The following is a 26,247-nucleotide window of genomic DNA, read 5'->3' on the forward strand; positions in this document are numbered from 1 at the left end:
GTGAAAGCAGCTATAGACTATATGTAAAGTGAACAAGTGAGGCTGTGTTCCTATAAAAGTTTTATTTACCAAACAGACTGTGGGCTGGATTTGGCCCGCTGTTGGACTACTACCCAATAATGTTCACTGGCATTTTCCGGCATTTGAATATTTGTTAGAGACTAAAATCCTTTGTAAATTCTATTGTTTTTTCTTATTTATTTAAAAATTATCTTTAGATATCCATACTAATGAGTAAAGAATGTAGGAAGTATTTCAAGAATAACTTATAATTTGAGGAATTGAGAAATTCCTGGGAATCCTCATTTTTCATTCCCACGCCCCAAAGATTAATGACTATTATATTTATGATTTGGAAGCACCCAGAGAAGAGGATCTGCTGTATCTCCGTGTTCCTCTGTACTTCCTGATTCAATCAGCAGCTATCTTGTCTCAACTTTATGTGGCGTTCCCTGTTCTTTGTGTCGCGTGGTATCCCCTGAGTTTATCAGTTGTCTGGGGCATATGACCTACTTTTCTTTCCCACTGGGAGATTGGGAATCTTGGAAACCAGCTGACATCCCCATTGCCTTTCTCCAGAATTACCAATAGATCAAACCAGTCTTGCCCCCATATCTAGGTGCCTAGAGTAGATTATTCTTCAAGGATACTCAACATTTTATGTGCTTTGTTGTGGCAATATTATTTTAGAGCCAGGACAAGAGGACATTTGTAGTATCATGCAGGTGATTTGTGTTATTGTTTGGGATTCGCGTGCTTTATGCTTTTCTGCCTTGCTGTTTTAGCACTTCTGTTATTCTCTAAGGGATAGAACACAGGAATGGGGACTATGAATGTCTACTATGAGCATTCAGTACAATTCTTGCAAACAGTCAAGATGGAAGTTAATTTACTGGTAATTTAGAACACAGATTTGAGAGTCAGCAAAACTTGAACTGATTCTTGGTTTTGCCACTTATTTAAAAAGTGAGACCTCAGACAGTTTTACCTAATCTTTCTAACATTGTTTTCTTATCTTTTGAATGGGAATAATGCCTTCCTCTCAATTTTTGTATTGTTAGGATTAAATCAGATAAAACAAGTGTGAGGTTAAGCATAGTTCTGGAACCAAGGGCTCACTAAATGATAGCTAGCATTATTAGTAACACTCAAAGATAGGAGGTATTCATTGTATTTCATGGGAAAGGAAACTGAAGCACAGAGGTGAAATGATTTGTGGAAGCTCTCACATTTAGGAGGTTGGGAAACTGGGTGGGGCTGTTTCCTCAGTCCATGTGCTTGCTAGCATGTGCTGCTGCTCATAGTAATTTCAGTTAGTAGTAAATCTACAGCAAGATACACCAGGATTGATTTGGGTTATGGGGTTTGAGTGGACAGACAGGGACGGTATGGCGGCCTTTTTTTTTTTAATTGAGGTATAATTGACATATAACATATTAGTGTCAGATATACAGCACAATGATTTGATGTTTGTATATATTGTAAAATCACTACCGTAAGTCTACTTCACATCCATCCCCATACAAGGGATGATGTCTTGAAAGGCCAAGGATTTGCAGTATTTGGAAGCCACAATGTCTAGAAGCCAAGGAGACAGTTATAGCTAAAAAGTTGAAAAAACTTGCCCTGAATTTTTCTTCTGTTGCTTAGCTGCTATGTTGACTGCCAAGAACTTGTTCGATTTTAAGTGCCTTTTATGCTTGCCTGTTAGTCAGGTCCCATCATATTACAATGACTTAAGATATTATGCATGTTCTTTTAAGTTGGATTAAACAGAAAGGTAGTACTGTGTTAAGCCTGCAATTGGAGTTGAGTTTTTTTGGATTTTTCTTTCTCCCCTTCCTCACACTCACCCTCCACCACTTCGCAGGAATGTGCCTCTGACCTTTATGGGTCAGATTTTCACACGGCATGAGGCATGATTAGCTGCCAATAATTAAACCTCCACAGCCAAACAGATGAGTTGGCTAAGGTTTTGGAAAAAAATTCAGCTCAATGAAAGTTTTGTGACAAGTTGTTGGAGTTTGCTATATAGATATTTATTTTATAGCACTGATTTTAATTGGTGCATATGTCTTTTTAAAAAATTATTTTTTAAGTCACACTTGGGGGTTTGAACATAACTGCTTTACACTACCTTTCAGGATCTGCCAAACTCACTTATTGGCATGAAGGGTGTTTTTGGGGAGATTGGCTCTGCCTAGAACATTGGGAGAGTTAAGTGTCCAGAATTGTCTCTCAACTTGAGCGCTCCCATTTTACCAACCTGAGTTCTTCCTTGTAGGACACCACAGTTTTGACGTCAATTCATGGGCCAAGAACATGATGCATTTTAAAATAGATATGAAATTATGTTTAATTTGGAGACATGATTTTTATTCAATAAGTCTTGAACATCAACTATATGCTAGGTGCTAGGTTCCGTGGAAAAAGCAAATAGCAGAATAATAATATCTGATCCTAGTCTAGTTTAAATTAGTTTTGAGATAATCCTAGTTCAAGACAGAGGATTAAGTGCCAGGTGGAGTCATATAGCATATAAGTACCAGAGGAATTAGAGTGGAAAGAATTGGAAAAGAAGAATCATCAGAGAAGGCTGAACAGAGGCGGGAGGACGTGGACACGGTTTTGAAGATGAGACGGTGGTAGGGCTAGGGAAGCAGAAGCACCTTTGTAATTTTTTAAAAAGCCCTTCTCTGGTTTTTAAAAACAGAATCAGAAAAATATGCACCAGTGTTTTTTGATTTTCTTGCTTATCTAAACCTGCCCCTAAACAGTACGTACTTATAAGTTAGACACGGTTGGCTCTAGGCAGGGCAGCGTAGCGCTGGCCCCCTCCTAAAACGCAGTTAGTCTTTGGCAGAGGGGAAAGCAACTTCAATGTGAACCTGCCAAATTTCCCTGGCCCCAGCGTCTTGGAAAATACCAGGATTTCAACAGTTTGTTCTGAAACTCAAGGTTTGTGAATGCTGTGTAGTTAATGCATTTGTTTTTAAGGATGTCCATTCTGGAAATGCATTTTCACTCTTTAACTTTGCTAAATGATTGCTGAAAATGTCACATTTCTGGTTGACCTTTCTGTGGAGGCTGTGGAGGAGGGGATAGTTTTCAGTGTGCTTTACAATTTCAAAATCAAATTGATTGTGATCCTCAGTTTAAACCGAAGTGAGGACAGGTTTGACATTATTTGCAAAGCATTTCCTTGAATTTCAAGGTTGATGTGATTTTTCCTTCCAAATAATTATCGAGGAATGCTGTATTTTGGGCTTGTTTTCTGCTTAGAGGTATTTATGTAAAAGTTTTCTTGGCAAAATGTTCCTGAGGTTAAAAAAAAAAAAAGGTTCTGTTTTCCTAAAGGAGTAAGTTTTTTCAACGTTTTGTGTCACTTAACTATTTCAATGGGAAAGTTTGGTTCTAGTAAAAATTTCCTCTTCCTTTGGCAAATGCTGATGTTTTTAAAGTCTAAAGGAAAAGGGAGCTTGGGAAGCTTTTTGTTTTTTGTTAGTTATCTAGAGCCCCTTCCCTTCCGCTGCGCGATCCTTTTCCCATCGTTGTTTTATGAGTCTTTGAACTAGATCTATCAGCAACCGAGATTGGTGCTCAAAAAAAGACCAAAACCAGATTGTTACTTTGGTACATGAGGCGCCTCTGGAGTGGACAGGTGTCTAGAAGAGACTTGCACTCCTTACTTTACACTGCTTGAACTTTGTATTTTTAAATCAACTACATATAACAATTAATATATACAAAGCCATTGGTTTTTTTGGTTTTTTAAAAATGGGCAAGAGTAAATGATATATGGGATTTAAAGGAACTTGATCTTAAGATTTAACAGCTGCAGGTCTTACTTGGTTTTGTGTCATTTGGAAAACTAAAGACCAGTATGGATCTATGACCTCAACATACTGCATGCCAGTGTTTTTCAACCCTTTCCATACTTGCTTTACTTATAAATCGGCTTTAGTTTTGTGGTCCCAATTGAAAGGCTTGTCAAGTATGCGCTGCCTTTAGCCAGTACATTCACAACTGCAGAATTTTCTTTTTGCTTAGATGCTTTTTCTTTCTTCTTCCCCTCTGCAGCCCTGAGCCACGTGTGAGCGTCACGTTGCCAGAGCGGGAGCCACTGGAGAACTGCTCGTTATTCCAGGAGGTTCCAGGAGCACCTCTCCCTCCCCATGTGCCTGGTGAACTAATGAGCGAAGCTCTGAGCAAGAGCACACTGCTTGAAGGACTGCAGGAGGATATGACCCGGAACCAGCTCTAAGGTAGCTGAGTCAGCTTTCCCCCAGGAGCCCTCAGAGCAGCATTGCTGGAACCAGCAGTTGAGCCATTTCAACAAATCACCTGTTTTAATGCTCTTTGGCAGAGATCAGATCTACACGGTAATTTCTTAGCCACAATGATTATTTTGTTGGTTTATAATGAATCCAGTATAAGAAAGTTAGGACTCAGCCTAAGCTCTTGCAGTGCCTTGAAGGTAGGGTTTTTTCGATGGAGCTGCACAGTTATTCTTCAACTTTGGTCAAGTTGTTGAAATACTACCAACATTTCCCTACATCTAAAATGATTCTGCCATTCTTTTTACCGTATAGGGCCACTACTTCCCTCGCCCCTTTTAAATAGACTTTATGTTTTAGAGTAGTTTTAGGTTCACAGCAAAATTGAGCAAAAAGTTCTTATATACCCTGTCCCTCCACATGCACCACCTCTCCCACTATTAATGTCCCCACCAGAGTGGTGCATTTATTACAGCAGATGAACCTGCATTGACATATCATCACCCAAAGCCCATAGTTTATATTAGGGTTTGCTCTTGGTTTTGTACATTCTATGAGTTTGGACAAGTGTATAATGACATTTATCCACTATTATAAGACCATACAGAATAGTTTCACTGCCTCAAAAATCCTCTGTGCTCCATCTATTTCTTACTGCCCACTCCAGTCCCTGGCAACTACTGATCTTTTTCTGTCTCCATACTTTTGCCTTTTCCTGAACTACATTTTCATCTCATGCTTCCTATGGAGTCCTTTGAAATCTATGTACAGAAGTCTTGCCATCAAGATGAAGTGCTGTTCAGGTTGTGGTAAGCTATGGAGGTAAAACAAAGACCTGCTTTAGACTAGAGTCTGTAAAATGTTTCTGAGGGGAGGCCTTAAATGCTAAATGTTGGAGTGTGTCTCTCTGAGTTAAATGTTGGGATTGCTCAGATATGATTTTAAAATTGTATAGACAGAAGCAAGGAAATCAGGATTAAAGCCTGTCAGGTCTGTGTACCTCCTTAGGGTCTTCACTTTTGGGGAAGGTCTCTAGTAGCTGTCAGGTGCTTTCTTTTTTTAAGGGAAATTTAATTCATTATTAAAAAAAACTATTCTTTATACAAAAGTTTACTTTTTATTATTTAATTTCAAATAGTACAAAACAGTATAAAGTATATATGTATGTATGTGTGTGTGTACATACACACACACACACTCTCACACACACACAATTTTCTCCCTTCCTCTCTTTTGCCCATAGGTAATGATTTTGAACATTTACTTTTTCATATACTGATCTTTTCCTGTACAAACAAAATATGCATATTAATTATGTTTAAAAGTTGCTGGAACATGACTATACATTTTTTCTTATGACTTCCTTTTTCCTTCTACTTCATATATTGTGGGTATTTTCCCTTTTAAGCAGAATCTCAGTCAAAGTAATGGCTGCTTAGTGTTCTTTATGTGGCTGTAACATAATAATAACCAGTTCTCAAGTGAGGGTTAGCCTATAGCTTAAAGGGATAGGGGAGACCTTTCACATTAAGGAAAAAACAAAAGTCATTACTGCTGACATTGGCCTTTTAGTCATTAAGGATGTGAGTTTTTATTTTCTAAGGCAGATGATGCACAGCCCTGGGCTGTGGCTGAGGTGTCATTTATGTCAAATTTTCATCTTGGGATGCCTGGAAGGAACTTTTTTGGCACTAGGCCACATTAATATATTAGCATAGTTGTCGGTTTTGGAGCATTGGGGGATATTTTTGTGCCCATTTAAGGTTGCATGAGGTTGAATTAGTTTTAAGAGGAAATAATGTATAACAGGGATGGAATTAAGAACTGGCTTTATTTTGCATATATGCTTATTTAAGGGAGGAGATGGTGGTGGTAGTTAATTGCTAACCCTGTGATTTTTAATTATGAAACAGGGTAAAAATTGTTCAGCTCAGTAGTTTCATAGGGTAGTTGGTGGTTGGAATCACCAGAGAAGTTTCCAGATACCTGGAGTTGGGAATGAATATTTGTGGTGTTGTTATTTTATAAAATACTTATTTTTTAGGAAGATAATACAATCAATATTTATAAGATTAGAAAGGAACAAAAGAGTAAAAAATAAATCTCCCAAGTACCCAGTTACCCTTCCTAGAGGCAACTGTTGTTGCCAGTTTCTTGCATCTTCTTCCAGAGATTTCAGGGCATACGTAACATACCAGCATGTAGCCTAATAGACTCTTTCTTCTTCCTTTCTTCCTTTCTTCCTTTCTTCCTTTCTTCCTTTCTTCCTTCCTTCCTTTCTTTCTTTCTTTCTTTCTTTCTTTCTTTCTTCTTTCTTTCTTTCTTTCTTTCTTTCTTTCTTTCTTTCTTTTCTCTCTTTCTCTCTTTCTCTCTTTCTCTCTTTCTCTCTTTCTCTCTTTCTCTCTTTCTCTCTTTCTCTCTTTCTCTTTTCTCTCTTTCTCTCTTCTCTCTTTCTCTCTTTCTCTCTTTCTCTCTTCTCTCTTTCTCTCCTTTCTCTCTTTCTCTCTTTCTCTCTTTCTCTCTTTCTCTCTTCTCTCTCTCTCTCTCTCTCTCTCTCTCTCTCTCTCTCTCTCTCTCTTTCTCTCTCTCTCTCTCTCTCTCTCCTCTCTCTCTTCTCTCTCTCTCTCTCTTTCTTCCTTTCTCTCTCTCTCTCTCTCTCTTTCTCTCTCCCCCTCCCCTCCCTCTCCCCTCCCCCTCCCTCCCTCCTCCCCTCCCCTCCCTCCTCCCTCCCTCCCTCCCTCCCTCCCTTCCTTCCTTCCTTCCCTTCCTTCCTTCCTTCCTTCCTTCCTTCCTTCCTTCCTTCCTTCCTTCCTTCCTTCCTTCCACACACAAATAGTAATGATATACACTGTTTTGTACCTTTTTTCATTGAAATACTATTTCTTGGAAGCTCTTCCTAATTAATACTGCATTCTTTTTAAATGAATGCCTGTGTAGATGCACTGTGATTTATTTAACCAGTATTATATTGATGGCCGTATAGATCATTTTCTGTTTTATTTTCATTAACAAGACTGTAGGAATAACCTTGTACATATATCATTTCAAACATGTTCGTGAGCATATCTGTAGGGTCTATTTCTAGTAGTGGAATTGCTGGGTCAAAGGGTATGTACATTTTGATTTTGGTAGAAATTTATTGCCAAGTTGCTCTAGTCATCAAGCTTGCAGAGTTTCAGATTTCACCGGCATTGGATGACAACGCTGCTTCCTCACACCTGTGCTAGTCACAGTATGGTTGTCAAACTGGTAGGTTTTTTCTTTGCCAAATGGATAGGTGAAACATGACAGTTTAAGGTAGCATTAGTTTGTATTTTTCTTAATTTGGTTGACATAGAATATCTTTTCATAAGTTTAAAGGTGATTTGTACAGGGTGTCCCCCCAAAATGTATACACACTTTAACAGCTGATAGCTCAATTTTGAAAATGAAATGAATTTTAATAACTACAGCTTTTATAATTATTCAAAGTGTGTGTCTATATTTTTTTGGGACACCCTATATTTACTGTTCTGTTCCCTTTATGTTTGTGTCCTTTGTCTGTTTTCCTACAGGGTTTTTGATCTTTTTATTATCAGTTCATGGGAGTTTCTATGCATTAACAAAATTAGTGCCCCCCCGCCTTTATTCTCCTTGTGATATATGATATTTATATTTGGTCCTTTGTATAAAAATTATTTTGCTGTGCAGATTATTTAAAATTTTGTATCCTTAAATATATCAGTTTATTCATTCAACAGATATTTATCAGATGCCTCTCATGGCACTTGTTCTAGGCAGCAGGCTCTGCAGGAGAAAAGAAACAGATCCCTGTTTGTGCTTCATAGAGCTTACATTCTAGTAGAAGAGGTAGTCAATAAGATGTTCAAAAAGATTTATAGAGCTAACTTTATAATCAACCTTTTTGTTTCTTCAGGATTTTGTCTCACAGTTAAAAGACCTTTCCCATTCCGAGAGTTAAAAACCTACCTCATGGTTCCTTGTAGTGTCATGTGGATTTTTTTGTTTTTGTTTTTGTTTTAAATCTTTGATCCATCTGGAATGTTAGGTATGAATCCAACTTAATTTTTCTCTAGGTGTTCTGTGAACTAGGGGAAGGCTGAGCTGTTGTAACCAAGGGACAGAAATATGCTATGGTTCAAGGAACATAGATGTTGAATTTTTCCTCACTTAGTCCCAGTGGGAGCAAAGCAGGCCAGCAGAACAGCCCATATTCACAGGTCCCTTTAATTGTCACTGTAGTTATTTGCATGGTCATAGCTGGCTTGCTACCGTATCTGGGTTTCCTTAGTGCGAAGGACAGAGGACAAAGTCCAGGTCAAGTGATCAGAAGTTGCGCACATCACTTCTACTGCCATTGGTGAGAACTTAAGTCATGTGGGCACTTCTGGCTGCCAGGGAAGGCGGGGGATGCAGGCTCTGCCAGTCAGCATGGGCCCAAGAAAAAACGAAGAGGGAATTTTAGCAGAAAATTAGCAGCCTGTCATTGGCTAGTCATTCTGACTTTACTGAATAGTCAGTCTGACTTTACTGAACTTTTCTCCTGTGATTTCTTTTGTATTATAAATCCCCAAATACATTTTGGTCTGTATGATTTTTTCTTTTTGATAGGGGTTGTTCCATTTTATAGAAGTTTTATTTTTGTGTGTGGTTTTAAAAATTATATGAACTTTAAATAATCATATTTAGTCACCACTTCCTCCTCCTTAAAACCTGTTGATATTATTGGGATTGGGTAAAATGTATAGATATACTTGGAAGGGTTCACATCTTTATGATGTTACTTTTTCTTATTTGGTGATAATGGTGCACAGTGTTTGGGAAACATTTTCTGGACTCTACAATCTTTCCATATCTTTGACCCATGAAACTTATATCATTGAAGTAGGAGAGAAGGAGGACCATGGCATCACATGATTTTGTGATAAGTTTATTTTAACACTTGACTTCTGATTATAACTGATGCCTATTTCTTTATTAAAATTTAATAAACTTGGAATTTGAAAAAAACCACAATTTTCCTGTTTGAAGGTTAAAAAAAAATTTGATATTACATAAACTTATTAGTAACACAAACCTGGCAAATTTTTGCATATATTCATGATACGGAATGCTGTTTCTTCCTCATTGTGTGTGTGTGTGTGTGCACGCGCTAGTCTGCACCTTTTTTAAACAACACACATTCTACTTTGTTCTTTTTCTTTTACATGTTTATTGTAAAATAAAACACAAATACAGATATCCACACAAAGCATACATAGCTTAGTAAAATTATTACAGGGTGAATATTTTTGTGATCAGCAGGCAGGTCAAGAGACAGAACATTTAGTGGCCTCCCTAGCCCATTGGCGTGTTCCCCTCTCCCCCGTGGAAGTAACCACTTTCCTGATTTCCATAGTAATTGCCTTGTTGCCTTTCTTTATGGTTTCATCACCCTTATGAGCATATCTAGCTGCTGTAGTTTAGTCTTGCATATCTTTTTATGTCCTTAAGTCCCTTAAACCTCAGTTCCTCTTCCACCCCCTTCCTTTCCTTACAGTTATCTGTTGAAGAACCCAGTCATTTGATCTCTAATTTCCCACTGGCTGGATTTGGTGATTGCAACCTCATAGTTCAAAACACTTTCTTTTAGTAGGAAAAGGTATTTTAACACTACAATCTGGGCACCAGGAGTGTTCACTGCTACTGGGTAGGTCATTGTTTCTGGGCCTTTTAAAAATAAAAATAAAAAAATTAAATATTTAAATATGTTTTTATTGGTTTCAGAGAAAGGAAGGGAGAGGGAGAGAGAGAGAGAAACATCAAGGATAAGAATAATTTACTGGCTGCCTCCTGCACACTCCCTACTGGGGATCAAGCTCGCAACCTGGGCCTTTGCCCTGTTGGGAATTAAACCATGACCTCCTGGTTTATGGGTTGACGCTCAACCACTGAGCCACACCTGCCGAACATAGGCCTTTTTAATAACAAAGGATAAATACACATAAAATACTTCATGAATTCATACTAATACTTACAATTCAATTCAGTTTATAAGGTCCTTACTTAACCTCTTCTGTATTACATCTGTATCTCCTTTATTCAACATAGAGAAGTCTGCTTCCCCAGAAGAGCAGGGGATGATGGACTTCGAATATGTTGTGGTTACTCTTTTGCTTTCTTCCATGTGATACACACGGTATTCTCAATACTGCCACAGTTCTACCACCGCACCACTAGTTATGATAACTGAACAGCAATAAAAACAATTTTTTTGGTATGCTATCCCATTCTCCCCACAGTTTCTTTTTGGGGGGGGATGTTTATAGGTGTTGAAAATTGGGCAAATTAAAACACTGATCAGCTTTTAGATGATATTTGGAGGGGGAATACTTTTAATTTTGTTAGGTGAGATGTTGGTTTTATATTTATGTGTAGAAAAAATCCTTATTTGTTAGAGACTTTGTGGGTGAAATGATGTGACACCTGGGATTCTTGTTAAACTACCCCAGGAGAAAATGGGCAGAATAGAGGAAATGAGATTGCTCATTTTTGAAACTGGGTAGTAAGATGTTGTTTATTTTTGAAACTGACATGTCAAAAATAAGGTTTATGATGCTTTTCTCTCTGTTTCTCTGTAGCTTGAAATATCTGGAATAAAAATTAAAAAAAAAATCAATTTTATAAACAGTGAAAAGACAAGGATATGTATGTGGTAGAGAAAGAAGGCAATAAGGAAGGAAGGACTAGACAGGGAGGAGGGACATTATAATGGATGGATGATTTCATTCTTAACCAGGTTATTTGGTCTCAGCGTGGTGGCCCCAGAGCTAAGAAACTGGGTAACGTCTTGAGTGAGAAGAAGATTTAAGGCATGAGTGGCAGAAGAGGAAACTGCCATCCAAGGACACTGAGAAGATCCAAACCCCAAAAGTAGACACTAGAGAGAGTGGAGCCTCTGAATCCCAGCCAGGAAAGAACCCTGGGGAAGAAGGGGGTTATCAGCACTGCCATCCTGCAGAATGGACGCGTGAGGCCACCCTGGGCATTCTCAGCATCACCTGCATTACTAAGGGGCTGTAATCCTGGGGGATTCCTAGGCTTCATCCCAGGTCCTCTGCCTCTGGGTCTTTGTTTAGTTTTGTTTTAAAAAACAGATTGGATTCATCAGTTCTACCTTCTAGGATATCTGCCTCTTGGGAAGCATCATCTGTATCCTGAATTTTGTTTCTTTCTCCTTACCTAGTGGAGTAAGTTTCTTTTTTACTTTTACTCTTTAGGTAATGAGTGTTTGGGGGGGGCGGGGGGCGGGAGGTAGTTTTTAGGTCACATCAGTGTCCTGGTCTCTTTCTACGGGCTCTGCAGGACCACTGCCTGCCTTATCTCCCCATCTCCTTGTTTTCTGTTGTGGTTACTTCGTTGCCAGCTCGTTCAACTGTGCGCTGACCCTGTGTACACGGCTCCTTTACTTTCTCACGATCGTATTTATACTTTTGATGGATATATTTAAATGAACAGCTGTGCGTTTGTTGAGTCATACCACAATTATCTGATTCTGCTTTAGCTGCTAGACTGGCAAAAGCATGTTTCAAGCTAAGTTGTGAGAGAATTCCATTAATCACATTCTAGACGGGGGAGGGGAGAGGAGGAAGACCACTATGGAAAGTCTTTTTAAAGATTAATATTCATTCGTTATTCCATTATGTTAGAGTAGATTGATTTGGGTGCTATTTAAGATGTCACCTGGAGAAACTTTATAAAGGTGTAAATAACTATAAAGGTTTAATGGTAGCTTGATAGGCAAAATTCCATGGCATTATGGCTGTGCAGATAAAGTTAGTAGCTGGTGCTGCTCTATTTAAATAGATAAAGGGTCTTTAAGAGAGTTCCTTTCTGTAAAGACTAGTGTTCTCGACTCAGCATTCTTTGAATTCATGGGCTAAGTATTTTGTTTTAAGCTTCCTGAACAAATAACTTGTGATATAGAAGATGTTACAACTTTCTTTTTCTTCAAATGTATTAATTGCTAATTGTAGCCTCTGATTGAGTCTTTGGCTGCCATCAGCCAGATCTATTTTTCTCTTGACACTTCCTCCGGGTTCTTTCTGAAGGTTATTAATAGGCATGGAAGCATGGCTTTCCAAATAACGTCAATAACTGTTAGAAGACAGGGGGCGGGGGGAGATAATGTGTCAATTTCTGACTAGTAGGAGATATATTTTCAAGCTACAGAAGCTGTCTCAGAGGTCACTGGGGATGGCTCTGGGCGGATCAGCTGGTGTCTGCAACTAGAGATCCAAGGAGTCCTTTCCAAATGGGATATTGTCCACCAGGGAGTTAGTTGTCTGGTATACCCGGAGTCTGCCAGCCGTCTTTTTGTTTGGCTGCTTCTCTTGGATGACACCCTTGAAAACTGAAATCCAAGTTACAAATGGTATCTTTTAATTTATCTCAAATACCTGGTTGCTACTATATTAAATTGAGGAGATAGAGCAACCCCTCCCCCTGTCATTTCCTTGCCAGGCCATACAAAATTCCTTAAACCTCACTTTCTTCTTCCTCCCCAAACCAAAGTGTAGCATAGACTAAGAAGGTATGACAAATGCATTTTAATTTACATCGAGTGCCTAGTGTGTACCAGGCCTGGGTATCTAGCCATGAGCTGGGCTGCGCTCTTACTTCCATGCTGCTTATATTTTGGTGCATGGAGGAAGTTGGGGTGGGAGAGGAGAAACATCATGAAAATCAACAAACCAATAAACAAGTTTCACACAGAGTTAAGTGCTATGAAGGGCATATGGCGGGTAATAGAATGCAGGGGCAGGGTAGGGAGGCCTGAGGCAGGAATGGGCTCGATGTGGAGGTAGAGTGTGAATGAGAAGGAAGGCTCTGGTGAGGCTGGTGTACCAAGGTTACTTTTTCTCGCTTCCACAGAAATATGCTCTAGTGTCTTCCATTTAAAAAAAAGAGAGTGGGGTTGGGGGGAAGAGTGAGAGAAAAAGAGAAGTATACCTCCATGATACTGACATCCCTTTCATATTTACCCTCCTTTAAATTGTGATGGGTTAACCATAGTAGCCTTAGACCTGGGACAGTTGTGTCAAACGGCAGGTGCCTGAAACACCGTTTGTTTGGTAATGGGAGGAATAGAAAGATCTGCACTGTTTGATTAAAAGGGAAAGTTGAGACATCGTTAGAAATGAGATACTGGGCTGAGACATATTCTAACTGAGGACTTTGGGGAGGAAGTGGGATTTTAAGTGGACTCTACAGTTACATGTCTAAGAGTTGTGTGCGTGGGGGGGTGTGGGGGGGGACGACGGTGGGAATGACAGGCTCTTTTCTACCAGTAGGTAAAAAAAAAAATGGTTCCAGCCAGTTTGTAAACTGGAGGGAAAGGAGTGAGCTGCCTGGGAGAATGTAGCACAACAGCCGGGAGGTGATGGAGTCTTATCAGTTGAAACAAAGCAGGAGAGCCATGGCCATTTGATACAGAGGGAGTGAAGTCGAAAATGAGGGACAGTTTCCATGTAGGCAAGTCTGTGGAAGTAAAACCTAGCCTTGAGATACCAGGAAGGCGTGGAGTGGGCGACCACAACGTCGGAATCTCAGAAGCTTAGCGTAGTTATTATCTATGTATCTGGTAGTGTTGTAGTAAAGCCAATTTCTTTCTGTAGACAAAGTAAATTTTGCTGGGGATTCGTTGGTTCTTACACGGTAGCCGACCTTAAAATTTTCACTTACTTTCATTCAGTTAAGCCTGATCTTCCCCCAACCCTTAACAGATGAAATTGGTCTCTCCTCCTCTTGGGTCCATGTGTCACAGCTGGAATGTTTGTAGTGTAACTCTTTCAGTCAACCCCCCCCCCCCCCCCCCGAAATAATATGTAATTATTTCCTCTAACTACAGGATGAACTGATCCAAGGGCTGGGTTTCAGTTCTATAGGACTTGTCCAAGAAGCTATTTGTATTCATCTATCAGCAAAGATCAAATTACATGCTAATATTCTGAAAGTAACACCCACCAGAAACCCTCCAGCAGCAGTGAAGTCTATATAAAACCAAGCCCTGGCAACTCGCACATTGCCAGTTCAGACAGAGTGTGGTGTTAAAAATATTTCACAGGTCATTTGTGAACTGGAGAAAAGACCCTGACTTAACTTATATGGTATGATGCCTTCGGTTTAGCCTTTCTTTGCAGCTATAACTGACAGCCCATGTCATTTTCACCCCTGTTAAGGCCCAGGTAGCATGGAGCAAGCTGCCCTTGCTCTCTCTGCCTTTTAAGCATAGAAGAGGCGTAACTGGTCTCACATGATGGCTGATTTTTGTCCCACTTGGAGGTGGTTGTTGTAAGTATGCCTTCCCTCAGAGTGTCATATCTAGAATTTGTCTTACTGGGTCTAACTTTGTTCCAAAATGTGCCTGACTTACGCTAATTTCTGTTTTTATTTTGAGACGTGAGTTACAAGAAAATTGAAAAGGGGGGGTGAGGGATGTGAGATAGAAATCACTTGATGTATTGTCAAGGTGGCTTATTTTTTCTCCACATCAGGATCTTTTTTTTCAGGGCAGGGGGGAAAAATCTGAGATTACAGAGTATTTGAAATTAGTTTTGAATTTAGAGAAATAGAAAGAGGTCATGATTGAAAAGTGGCCTGAATAACCAAGAGTAAAGAGTGTTTTCTAAGATGAAAATCAAGGTGGTTAAAGTGCAGAATGTGTTGGAGTCGGATAAAGTGTTGAGGATGACAAAAGCAGCTGAACTGTGGCTGAGTAGTTTAATGAAGGTTATGAGAGTGGTGGTTGGTTAAGACCTGAACTCTGATGGCTTCTACCCACCCACTGAAAATTCTATCCCATGAAAATTTTACAGATTTTCTTATGTGTATAATGGGGTGAATATGAGTATTTATTTTAGAGTGTTTTGGGGAGAGATTTAATGAGATAATACACATGATCCCTAAGCGTAGTGCCTGGTACTATTATGGTGATAATGATGTAATTTTGACAGATAAGTAAGAGAAAGCAGAATTACTCTCGTTCCTTTCGTGCTTTGCCTCTACCATTTACATTAAAGAGAATGAGGTGTTTTTCCTTATTGAAAGCATAGCATAGACTATATAAAGAGATATAAAGAAAAACCTGTCAGGGAAGAGTAATGAGAGCACCCATCAGTGGTGAGTGAGTGACTTCACCTGGATGGTGTTATTCAAAATGTGGATGAGTGAATGTACAACCTCTTTCAAGATTCTTTCTAACTTGGAGACAGTTAGATGTTGAATTGAGAAGAGTATCAAGAAAGTCCCTATTGGACAAGTAGGTACTAAGTAAATTATATGTTGACCAAATGGACAAACCAAATGAGTTTAGGTCAACAGCTCTGACAAATGAACATTTTGTAAAATTTTATGATAGGAAAAAAAATCACAGGGTTCATCTTAAAACTTTCCCTTCATCTTCAGTATTATGGATAACAAATTGTATGCTGTTCGTAAGTCTAAGTTTTAGATATAGCCTTTATTCTTGCAGTAGATAATCAGCTAGATTGCTTAATATGAGTTCTAAAAGTTGAGTGTGGAAGTGCATTATATGCTGGGTTATTTTCTGACCAATATCAAAATGTGTTGTGATCTTTGAGGGGGCGGGGGGGGGGGGTAAATGTATTGCAGTGTATCTGTGGCTTTATCCAGCTGTAAAATTGTGATGAGCAAAAGAAGTGCCAAACTTGGTCTCAAGCCCACACATGTTAGAAATTGAGCTAAACGCTCACTCCTTAACTGGATATCAGTCTGATCTATAAATGGAGTTTGAAAAGTACCATGGGATTTGGAAAGCGGTTCTTTTCTGCCCTGGTGGTATGCCTGTTTTTAGTAGAATATCATGGGAATACTCTGTCTCCCAAGATTGTAGTGTTGAGACCTTGTAAGAGACGGTACTGACTTAGAGTACCTTAGTTGAGATGGGAGGTCCTTATGTCTGAAGTATTAAGATCAGTTACTAGGGATACAGACCTTATCCAAGAACAGAAAGGAGGCAGTGTATACGGCAGGCAAAAATTCATGCTCCGAACCCTTCAGATAATATTCTGTAATCCCCAGTAGCCTGTGATTTTTCAGTTAGGGATTTGGGCCTTAGAACACTACATAAGGATTTAGTTGAACCTACATGACATTAGCAGTTAGACATTAGAGCATCACAGGTTTATGTCTCATTTAAAAAATACTTAGTTGTGTACATAAACTATTATTCCTACATTAAAAAAATCTAATGCCTTCTTCCTTAACCATAGATTTTGTTGACTTCCTTGATGTTAGAGAGGCTAATGAGATTTCTAAACCTGTGGAACAGTAGCATTTTTGTCAGGTAGTGGGTAAATGCTCAGCTTTAAATAGCTGGTACCATCTGGTTGTCTGTATGGTAGAAAGACTGATCATATAAGGAATAAGGCCATGGTTCTCAAAGTGTAGTCCAAGTGGAGTTTCCACAGCTTTCTCAGGGGTTCCATGAGGTCCTCCTTCTTCCAGTGACATATATATTCAGGAATGGATTTGCTATATGCACTTCAGCCGATATAATATGTTATAATAGATTGAATGTAGAATCATATATGGGAGTCCAGTTGTTTTCTACTAAGCCAAGCATTACAGAGACTTGCAAAAATGCAGAGCAGTGCCACTTTTCTCACTGTATTTTTTTGGGGGGGAATATAGTGTTTGTTTTTTTTAATTTATAAAAAATAAGGTAGCATGCTTATTATTTTAAAAGAAATACAGTATTTTGCCTGGCCAGTATCACTCAGTGGTTAAGCATCAATTCATGAACCAAGAGGTCCCCAGTTCGATTCCCAGTCGGGGCACACGCCCAGGTTTCGGGCTCAATCCCCAGTTGGGGACATGCAGGAAGCCGCCAATTGATGTCTCTCTCATTGATGTTTCTATCTCTCTATCCCTCTCCCTTCCTCTCTTTGTAAATCAATATTTTAAAAAATTCTGTATTTTAATTTCTAATATAGTAAATATTGCTAGATGTAGCCCACAGAGACAAGCCCCTTAGGGGCCTCCGTGCTTTTCAAGAGTATAAAAAGATTCTAACACCAAAAAGTTTGCAAACCACTGGAGTAGGGCATCCCTGAACTGTTGAATTATTGCCACTCTCTTTTTTCCACTACCAGTTCCTCTTTTTTGCCAACCCACATCTGAAACTTGTTAGCCAAAATACTTGAGAGCAAAGGAATGGAAAATTTAAAGATAATATTTAGTATATTTTAAAATTAGAAATAGACTCTTGGGGCTTAAAGTTGGGATGTTAGCATATTGATATTTTTTAATAATTAAAATATGATGAGGAAATTTATTGTGGAATAAATTCCCCTTTTCCTTCTGGAGGCAGCATATTTAATAGCTGAATGAACTGGTCAGCAGAGACACTCCAGATACTGAACAAAATGGCAACCAGGAAATGTTGCTGATGTTTGTTCCCCAAAGATTTTTGGCAGATTTTGAGCTGTCTATAAACAGTATTAGGGACTGAATTTATAATATTTTTCTGTTTTCTATTTATGAACCTAAATTAATATTTTAATGTTGCTTGTACAATCATGATCTGTTAAGGGATATTTTGGGGCATGGGCTTTTCTTGGCTTTGTGACAGGAAAAAATGTCAGTGGTGATTGTCTTTTAGATTTTTTTTCATAGTGAAAGGAACCTTGATTTTGAAACTTCAAGCTTGTTAACTGTTATTTTTTCCTATTACCTGAATGAAATTTTACAGAGATGTTAAGTGTCCTAATCCTGCCATTTCTTTGCAGGTGTGTATGTGCCTGTGTGGAGGAGAGGACTGGAAGAGATAGCTGTGTCTTTAGAATTTAAACTTAAATTGTGAAGATTAATTCAGGGAAGATTCAAATTCAACAAGTATTAAGTGCGCACCTACTTGGCCGTGATAGCAGTGAACAAAGTAGACCATAGATTTTGCTACCATCAGGTGTACAGCCTAGTGAGGCAAGCAGATATTCAAAAGCACATAGGTATGAATAAGTAATGATTAATTATGGTAAGTGAAGTGAATGAAAGTTAACAAATTGGTATATGAGAGTGTAATAAGGGCATATGCGGGTTTAGGCAAGCTTCTAGAAGGAAGCGGCATTTAAGTTGAGACTTGAAGGATGAAGAGGAGTTTGCCAGGTTGGGTCCTGAAAGAAGAGCCCAATCCTAAGAGTGTCTTGTATTCGAAGGTTCGGCGCTAGGCAGGAAGCTGGCTGCTTGCAGTGCCTGGGAGAGTGGGTGGGGAGGGACCAGTTGTGAGAACCAAGGGGAAGGGGCCTTGAGCGCCGTGCAGGTGGAAAGGTGAGCAGAAGGCTGGCTGGGGCTTACCCGATCTTACTGAGGTTTCACCCTGACCTGCCTCTCCAGCCTTCTTCGGTTTTCTTCTTTTTCTTTATAACTCTTCTCTCTATAGCCTGGTGGCTTTGTTGGTTTTTTAACCTCTGAATATGTCTTAAGTCCTGAGGACACACCTTGCTTGCCCTGGCCACAGGGCCTCTATGGATACTGAGAAGCTCTGCCTTTTTCCTTAAATGCTACCCTGTGTCTACCACAAGGTGCTTCCCGCCCCAACCCACCGTCTCTCTCTGTCTCTCTTTCTCTGTCTCTCTGTCTCTCTCTCTCTGTCTCTCTCTCTCTCTCTCTCTCTCTCACACACACACACACACACACACACACACACGCTTATCCTTTTTCTAGTACCTCCTAGTCATCTTTCTGGTTCTTGTTTAGATGTAACCTCTCCAGGGAAGCTCCTCCACCCTTCAGGAAGTCTCAAGTTGTTTTGTTAGCAGTCTTGTTTAACCATGTTTTTTTTTAAACATTTAATTCAGTTTTTAATTATGCAATCTTTTGGATGATTATTTGATTACCAACATAGACAGTAAGCTTAATGATAGTAAGGACCATGTTTCATATTTTTATTACTCTAAGTTTCTAATGTCTAGTACACAGTAGTCTCTCAATAGTTGTGGAAGGAAGGAAGGAAGGACTGGAATTCAAGATAAGACTGAGATAGTCCAGAAGTTTTCAAAAGCTTTTGATAACGTATCTCATCAGTTAAATAGATTTTTGAGCCTGCACCCTCAATTTGTAGGTTGGTTATAAGTTTCATGTAAAATAAAAACTATATATTATAAAACATACATAAAATAGAAATTTTAAAAAGATTAAAGATGAAATATTTAAGGGACAGCTAATGGAGATGACATCATTAACAAAAGTCTCCAGTCAGGATAATGTTTATTGTTTTTGATACTGGATGCAAATCCATTTTTCAGATATTTTGAAATTTTGAAATTGGGGAGCCTTCTTTATGTCAGATTCAGCTGAATATTAATTGCTCTTTTCTAAAATGATTAATGAAGAACTACTAGAAAGAGAGAAATCATCTCCATATTTTCTTACTTTTCTGGTGCTCTCATTAATAACATATTTAATCTGTAGTTTCTTTAATGGTTTTAGAACACTTGCAATTGGGGGGGGTGCTCATTTCATTATAACTAGCCAATGCAACCTGTAATTCTACTTAAATGGAATCTTAAAAGTATAGTACATAGGTGTACTCTCCACACTTTCAAATTATATCTCCCATGCTTTCTGAAAGATACCTCTTATACTGGAATGTCATAAGGAAATGAGATGGAGACTAAATAAAGGCTGAAGTTATTTATGGCTCTATTAGATGAAAACATTTTTTATAAGATACATTTTTTAAAATTTATTGATTTTTAGAGTGGGAGAGGGAGAGAGATAAATGTTGATTTGTTGTTCCACCCATTCATGCACTCATTGGTTGATTCTTGTATGTGCCCTGACTGGGGACCGAACCCACAACCTTGGTGTATTGGGATAATGCTCTAACCAGCTGAGCTACCTGGCCAGGACTGTAAGGGAAAAATTTTTGTATATTCATCCCATAAGTCCGTGAATTGTCTTGCCATGACCATTGGTTACATGTACCCATTTGGAGACAAGTGGTCTAGTGCTAGAGACTGACAGACAAATAATTGATTCCGAGTGGTATTAGACCAGTGCTCAGGGCTTGAAATCATTGCTGATAAAGAGGTATTTCACCAAGCATGATCTTCTAAGCTAGATCCTGAATGACAGCAGGAGGCAGTTGGATAAGAGAGGGGTGGAGGAGAAGGCTTATGGCATTTGAGGCAGATGGAAGCAACACTATATTCATGTTCAAAGGCACAGAGATGAGATGGTGTTGGAGAAATCCGTGTCTGGTTGTGAGGGCCCTGGGGGCCAAGAAGAGGTAGTTTGTATGTCACAAATAAGGGCTCACTATAGACAAGATCTGTGTGAGCATGGAAATACTAATAACAACAGTAAAAGGGGCTCACTCAAATTTCATCTTCTTTTAAAAATACAGAAGGAAGGTGCATAAAAAAATCTCTACCTCCCTTCCTCATCTTGCTACTAGAGAAGGTATAGGCTGAAATACAATTATAAACAAATTGAAATGAGGGCTGGTAAGATAGGGTGTGGGTGTGGGGAATGAACAGTCAGACTACCAACCTCAAAATTTGATCTTAAAAAGATGAACCAGGTGTCCACTTTAAACCCCTTACATAGCAATGGGTTTTTGCTCTTTGCTTTGAAGCTGTAAGAGTGAGATAGCACGCTAGCCTATTTATTAAAGAACTTTACCAATTTTCTTCTTTATTTGATTGCCCAGAAAAATCACAACTAGACAAAGGTTTAATGTTTAAAGGTGATTTCTTATAATAAAGAATTAATATAACCAAACTGTTATCATATTCCTAAAACTTTTCAAGATTATGCAAGTGGAAAAGTTCTGTGTTGTAGTCTTTTAACTCATAAAATTGAGCTTTTACCAATGTAGTTTCAGGGCAGTATCAACTTGGAATTTTTATCAGGTATCTTCTTTCAGTTATAGTTTCATGTATTAAACATGTACATGATTTCTCTCTGTCTTGGCTGTGTGTATCCTCTGTTAAATTTGAGGTTAATATAGGAGTGCATTGTTTTGCCATAAGTGAGGTTGTAAGTTTGTTCGTTTTCCCTTTGGAGCTGTCTGAAGAGAGAAGTAAGGCTCAAACATAGTAATTTGACTTGAATTGATATAGTCCCTTAATCTTTATCATATTGTAAAAACAGACTATTCATGCTTCTCAGAGTTTTTAATTTAGTGCCAATTCTGCATTTGTAGGATAAGATAAAATTCAAACCTAAAATCCTTTGGGAATGCCTATAGCTGAGAATTTCTCCCGTCCCTGTTGAGTTCTTTGTAAGAGAGTAGACTCAGAGAAAGTCACCTTAGAGCGGCTACCAGCAGGAGGTACATCTGATTAACTTCTGAAGATGATTTGTTTAGATCCATGTAAAGGGTATATGTTTAAATATACTAAGAAATAAGGCAACATATGTGAGGGGGATTTGTAAGAAAGGCCTTGAATGGCAGTTTGAAAATGGTATGCTTAATTTAACTTGTCATCCTGCAGTTAATTTTTTTGTCTTACTTGTATCTCTTTTTTCCCTCCACAGTTGTACAATGGTAGATGGCGTGATGATTCTTCCTGTGCTGATAATGATTGCTTTCCCCTCCCCTAGTATGGAAGGTAAGAGGCTCACTGCTGTTTGGTGTAGGACAAGTGTGCAGTCATGTGCCCCTTGATGATGTTTCTGGTCAAGGACAGATAACATATACACAGGTGGTCCCATAGATTATAATGATGAAAAATTCCTGTCACCTGGTGACATCATAGCCATCATAAGGTCATAGCGCAACACATGACTCACATGTTTGTGGTGGTGCCGGTGTTAACAAACCTGCACTGCCAGTCATATAAAAGTATAGCACATACAGTTACGTACGGTATGTGATACTCGGTAATGATGTTAAACGCGCTGTTACTAGTTCATAAATTTATATACTTTCTATCATTATTGTAGGGTGCACTCTTTGTACGTATTAATAAAACGTTTGCTGTGAATCGGTATGCTGTGCTCCCCTGGTAGCGGCCTCATACATCTTGTGTTCACCACATCTCGTGACTGCATCGTTTTCTCTTGCATTTGTTGTTTTGTACAGCAAGGCGCTGTGCAGGCTTGTAGCGCCCGAGCAGTAGGCTATACATGTATCCTAGGCGTGCAGTCGGCTGTATGTACCATCCAGGTGTGTGTGAGTGCGTGGCCTTTGCACAGTGACGCAACCAATTCCGGATGCGTTTCTCGGAACGGATCCCCATCCTTATGTGGTGCGTGGTGTTCTGTTTGGTTTGGCTTCCTGTAAACAAGTTTATTCTTAAGTCTATCAGACTTAATACTCCTCCCCTTCTTCTCCCTGTTAGGATCATTTTTAAAGCTGTTTTTTAGGTTCACAGTGAAATTGACACGCACAGTCTCCCCCACTATTAACATCCCCCACCAAAGTGGTATATTTGTTATAACTGACGAACCTACACCGACACGTCATAATCACCCACAGTCCATAGTCTGCGTTAGGGTTCGCTCTTGGTGGCGTGCATTCTGTGGGTTTGGGCAGATGTATAATGGCATGTAACCACCATTATAGTATCTTACAGAGTATTTCACTGCTCTAAAAATTTTCTGTGCTCCACCTGCTCATCCCTTTCCCCCGCCACCCTTAATCGCTAGCAACCACTGATCTTTTTACTGCCTCCATAGTTTTGCCTTTTTTAGAATATCATATTGTTGGAATCATGCAGTGTATAGTCTTTTCAGATTGGCTCCTTTAACTTACTTATGTGCATTGAACATTGCTCCGTATATTTTCATGGGCTCATTTCTTTTTAGCACTGAATAATATTCCATCGTCCGGATGTACCAGTTTATTCGTTGACCTACTAAGGAACATCTCGGTTGCTTCCAGGTTTTGGCAATTATGAATAAAGTTGCTATAAACATTGGCCTGTACATTTTTGTGTGGACTTAGTTTTCATCTCCTTTGGGTAAACACCAAGGATTGTGATCACTACATTGTGTGGTAGAATGTGTTTAGTTTTGTAAGAAATTGTTAACTGTCTTCCAAAGTAGCAGTACCCTTTTGCATTCCCACCAGCGATGAATGAGAGAGTCCCTGCTGCTCTGCATCGCCGCCACTATTTGGCATTGTCAGTGTTCTGGATTTTGGCGATTCTAATAGGTGTGTAGAAGTGTCTCATTGTTCTTTTAATTTGCATTTCCCTCATGACATATGATGTGGAACATCTTTTCATATGCTTATTTGTCATCTATATATCTTTTTTTTTGGTGATGTGTGTGTTAAGCTCTTTGGCTCATTTTTTAATTAAGTTGGTGGTTTTCTAATTTTTCAGTTTTGAGTTTTTTATATATTTTGGATAACAGTCTTTATCGGATGTGCCTTTTTGCATATATTTCCTCTCAGTCTGTGGCTTGTCTTCTCATTCTTTTGACATTGTCTTTCATAGAGCAAAGTTTTTAATTTTAATGAAGTGTCTGCCTTATTGATTATTTTTTTTTCATGGATTGTGCCTCTAAGCTATTGCCATACCCAAGGTCATCTGGGTTTTCTCTTATGTTATCCAATAATATTACATTATGTGAGATTACATAATGTGGTTTACATTAAGTTTCTATTGGGTAGTATGTTGTAAATCAATTTAGGTGTCAATAGTGCAGGTTCTGCTCTAAGCAGTGTTGTTAAAACTGTTCCAGTAATATTGCAGTGATTTTAATTAGTGCCAAGAGGATATGAAATAAAGATCCTGTATGGCAAGATTAAAGGAATTAGAGGTGTTTAACCAGAAGAGGTTGGGTCCTAGGTTGAAGGAATTAATAAGAAGAAATGGACTGGAAATATTTGATGGGTTAGCAGTAGTTCTTAGCTGCGGGATATGACCTTCCCAGGGACATTTAACAATGTCTGGAGACATAACAGACAAGTCTCTAGAATTTTTCCTCCTCTATTTAATTGCTAAGCACTATGATCACTGTAACAAAATCTAAGGACTGTTGTGGAATAAAGCCCCTTCAAATTCTATGCCTTTAGTTCTGTGTAGTATTAAGAAGTTCCTTTGGGTTTCATTTGATATCATGGGTGGACCCGTGGTGTGGTCACAAGAAAAAAGAGTGTGGAAAAGAAACTGAGGTGGAAATGTAATATGAATAGAGAAGAAGTGGAGAGAGAATGGGGAAAAGGGCATTTGTGGAACAATATTAACAACCACGCCATTGGTTGATTTATCTTGCTTTTAGCTCTTAAGTTTCCCAAAGATCCAGCAAATGTCTTCTTAATGCCACAATAAAGATATGGAATGAGATGAGTTAGTCTGGCTGAAATGGAAACGGATTGCCACTAAGGTTTTGCCATTTAATATACCACCACCACTAGGATGTTTATAAGCAAGGGAAAGAACATATCAATCTTTAGTTGCAGTAGCTTTTTTCCAATCTTTTTTTTTTAAACAGACCTACCCAGTGAGTGCTGCAACCTAGAGTGCTCTAATCATAATCGCAGTTGCCTTGGTCCTGTCTTCCCTCCATGACTCAACTCCTTGTTAACTGTCAAAGGCATATTCTATGAAAAGGCTCTTTGTTTTTGTATATTTACTAGGAATTTTTTTTAAAGCTACTGAGAACCCCTAATTGTAATACACTCTAATATACTCAACATGAGTCATAAAGCAAATGTTAAGTACAAAATACTTAACCAAAAGAGGTAAATAATAGGGCAGATAAATAAAATCTTTATATAAGCCCCATTGTCCTGTGAAGAGCTTTAGACTACCAGGTTAAAAAGGAAATAGACCCATGCTTGATATTTGCAGAACAGCTATGGCACCTTATTAATTGTGCTTCATTGAAGCTGATGGCATTCTTTGCGGCATAAAGTCCTAGAGATTTTGTTCTAATATATTTTTGTGTGGTAGTTACTCTTCCTGTTCCCTTAAAAACAATAACAGCTTTTTCTCCTTTGTCTCTCGATTACTCCCAAATATCTCTTAAATATTGACTAGAAATAGTTTTATCACTTCAAATAATAGGCCCCAAACAGTGATTTTGGTAGAGTTCGGCTAGTATGAGTGTACTTTAGAACATTTCTCAAGTTCTGTGCAATCCTAAATGCTCTGGGGCAAAAAAGACCAAATAAGTTTGGAAAATACTGCTTACCATAATTGCCTCTCTGATGATTATAGTTAATATTTAGGGAGTGGTTAATATGTGTCAAATGTTGGGCTAACTGCTTTGTATGCATTATTTCTCATAATCCTCATGATGACCCTAATGAGATAGGTTTTTGGGGATGTGTTTTGGAAATGGCTAAAACTCTTGCTTAAGGCTACAGCCAACAAGGTATGATATACTTTGAGGAATGGTGTTTAAGAGTTTCAACCATTATCAGTCTTCTTGAGAATTTTGCTTTTTTCTGGTATCTTAAATTAGCTATACCCACATTCATATTATATCTGGTGCATGCTAGCTTAATCCAGTCTCTGGGAAAGGCTGAGATGAGATCTTGTGATAGCAAATGATGAGGCTGCTTCACCTGGGTTTGTGTTTTTTCTCTTGCCTCTCCTACCAGTATTCATTTTTCATGCTCATTATATATACAACTCTAGCTGCAGGAAGAGTTTTATTTGCTCTCACAGAGAAGAGCACTTGAGCCCTAATTACCCGTATATCCTTCCTTTTCCTTCCCATTAATAAGACTAATCAGGCTCTAACACTGCTATTATGCCGCCAGGGAGAAGTCCATCTTTGTTCTAGCGCCTCCATGTTTGGCTTTCCCTTTGTTCCTGTGAGCATTTGCAGGTGGTGACCATGACACAAATACTTAAAATGCAATATTGCTTCTTCAGAAATATTTCAGAGCTAAGATGACCCACATTTTATTAAATTTGTAAGCCATAGTTAGATTTTATTACAGCAGGGGAGGCTGGACTTTGCTGAGTTTTGAGCAAGAGATTTTGGCCTGCCCTACAGAAGA

General features: G+C 38.8%; 1 protein-coding gene across 3 annotated transcripts in view; it reads left to right on the forward strand.

Moving 5' to 3' along the window:
* The window catches only part of ACVR1 (activin A receptor type 1), a 122,682-nt gene that overhangs the window by 45,091 nt on the left and 51,344 nt on the right, over positions 1-26,247 (forward strand). For 2 of the 3 annotated variants that reach the window (XM_081142439.1, XM_081142440.1), the window contains exons 2-3: positions 4,081-4,382; positions 21,822-21,895. In XM_081142439.1, the coding sequence (XP_080998565.1) occupies positions 21,829-21,895 (67 nt within the window). In that variant the 5' untranslated portion in view covers positions 4,081-4,382; positions 21,822-21,828. The remainder of the gene's footprint in view (positions 1-4,080; positions 4,383-21,821; positions 21,896-26,247) is intronic. The other variant, XM_081142441.1, reaches the window with a different exon arrangement.

Source organism: Miniopterus schreibersii, assembly GCF_964146895.1.
Source record: "Miniopterus schreibersii genome assembly, chromosome: 7".
Taxonomy (NCBI): Eukaryota; Metazoa; Chordata; class Mammalia; order Chiroptera; family Miniopteridae; genus Miniopterus; species Miniopterus schreibersii.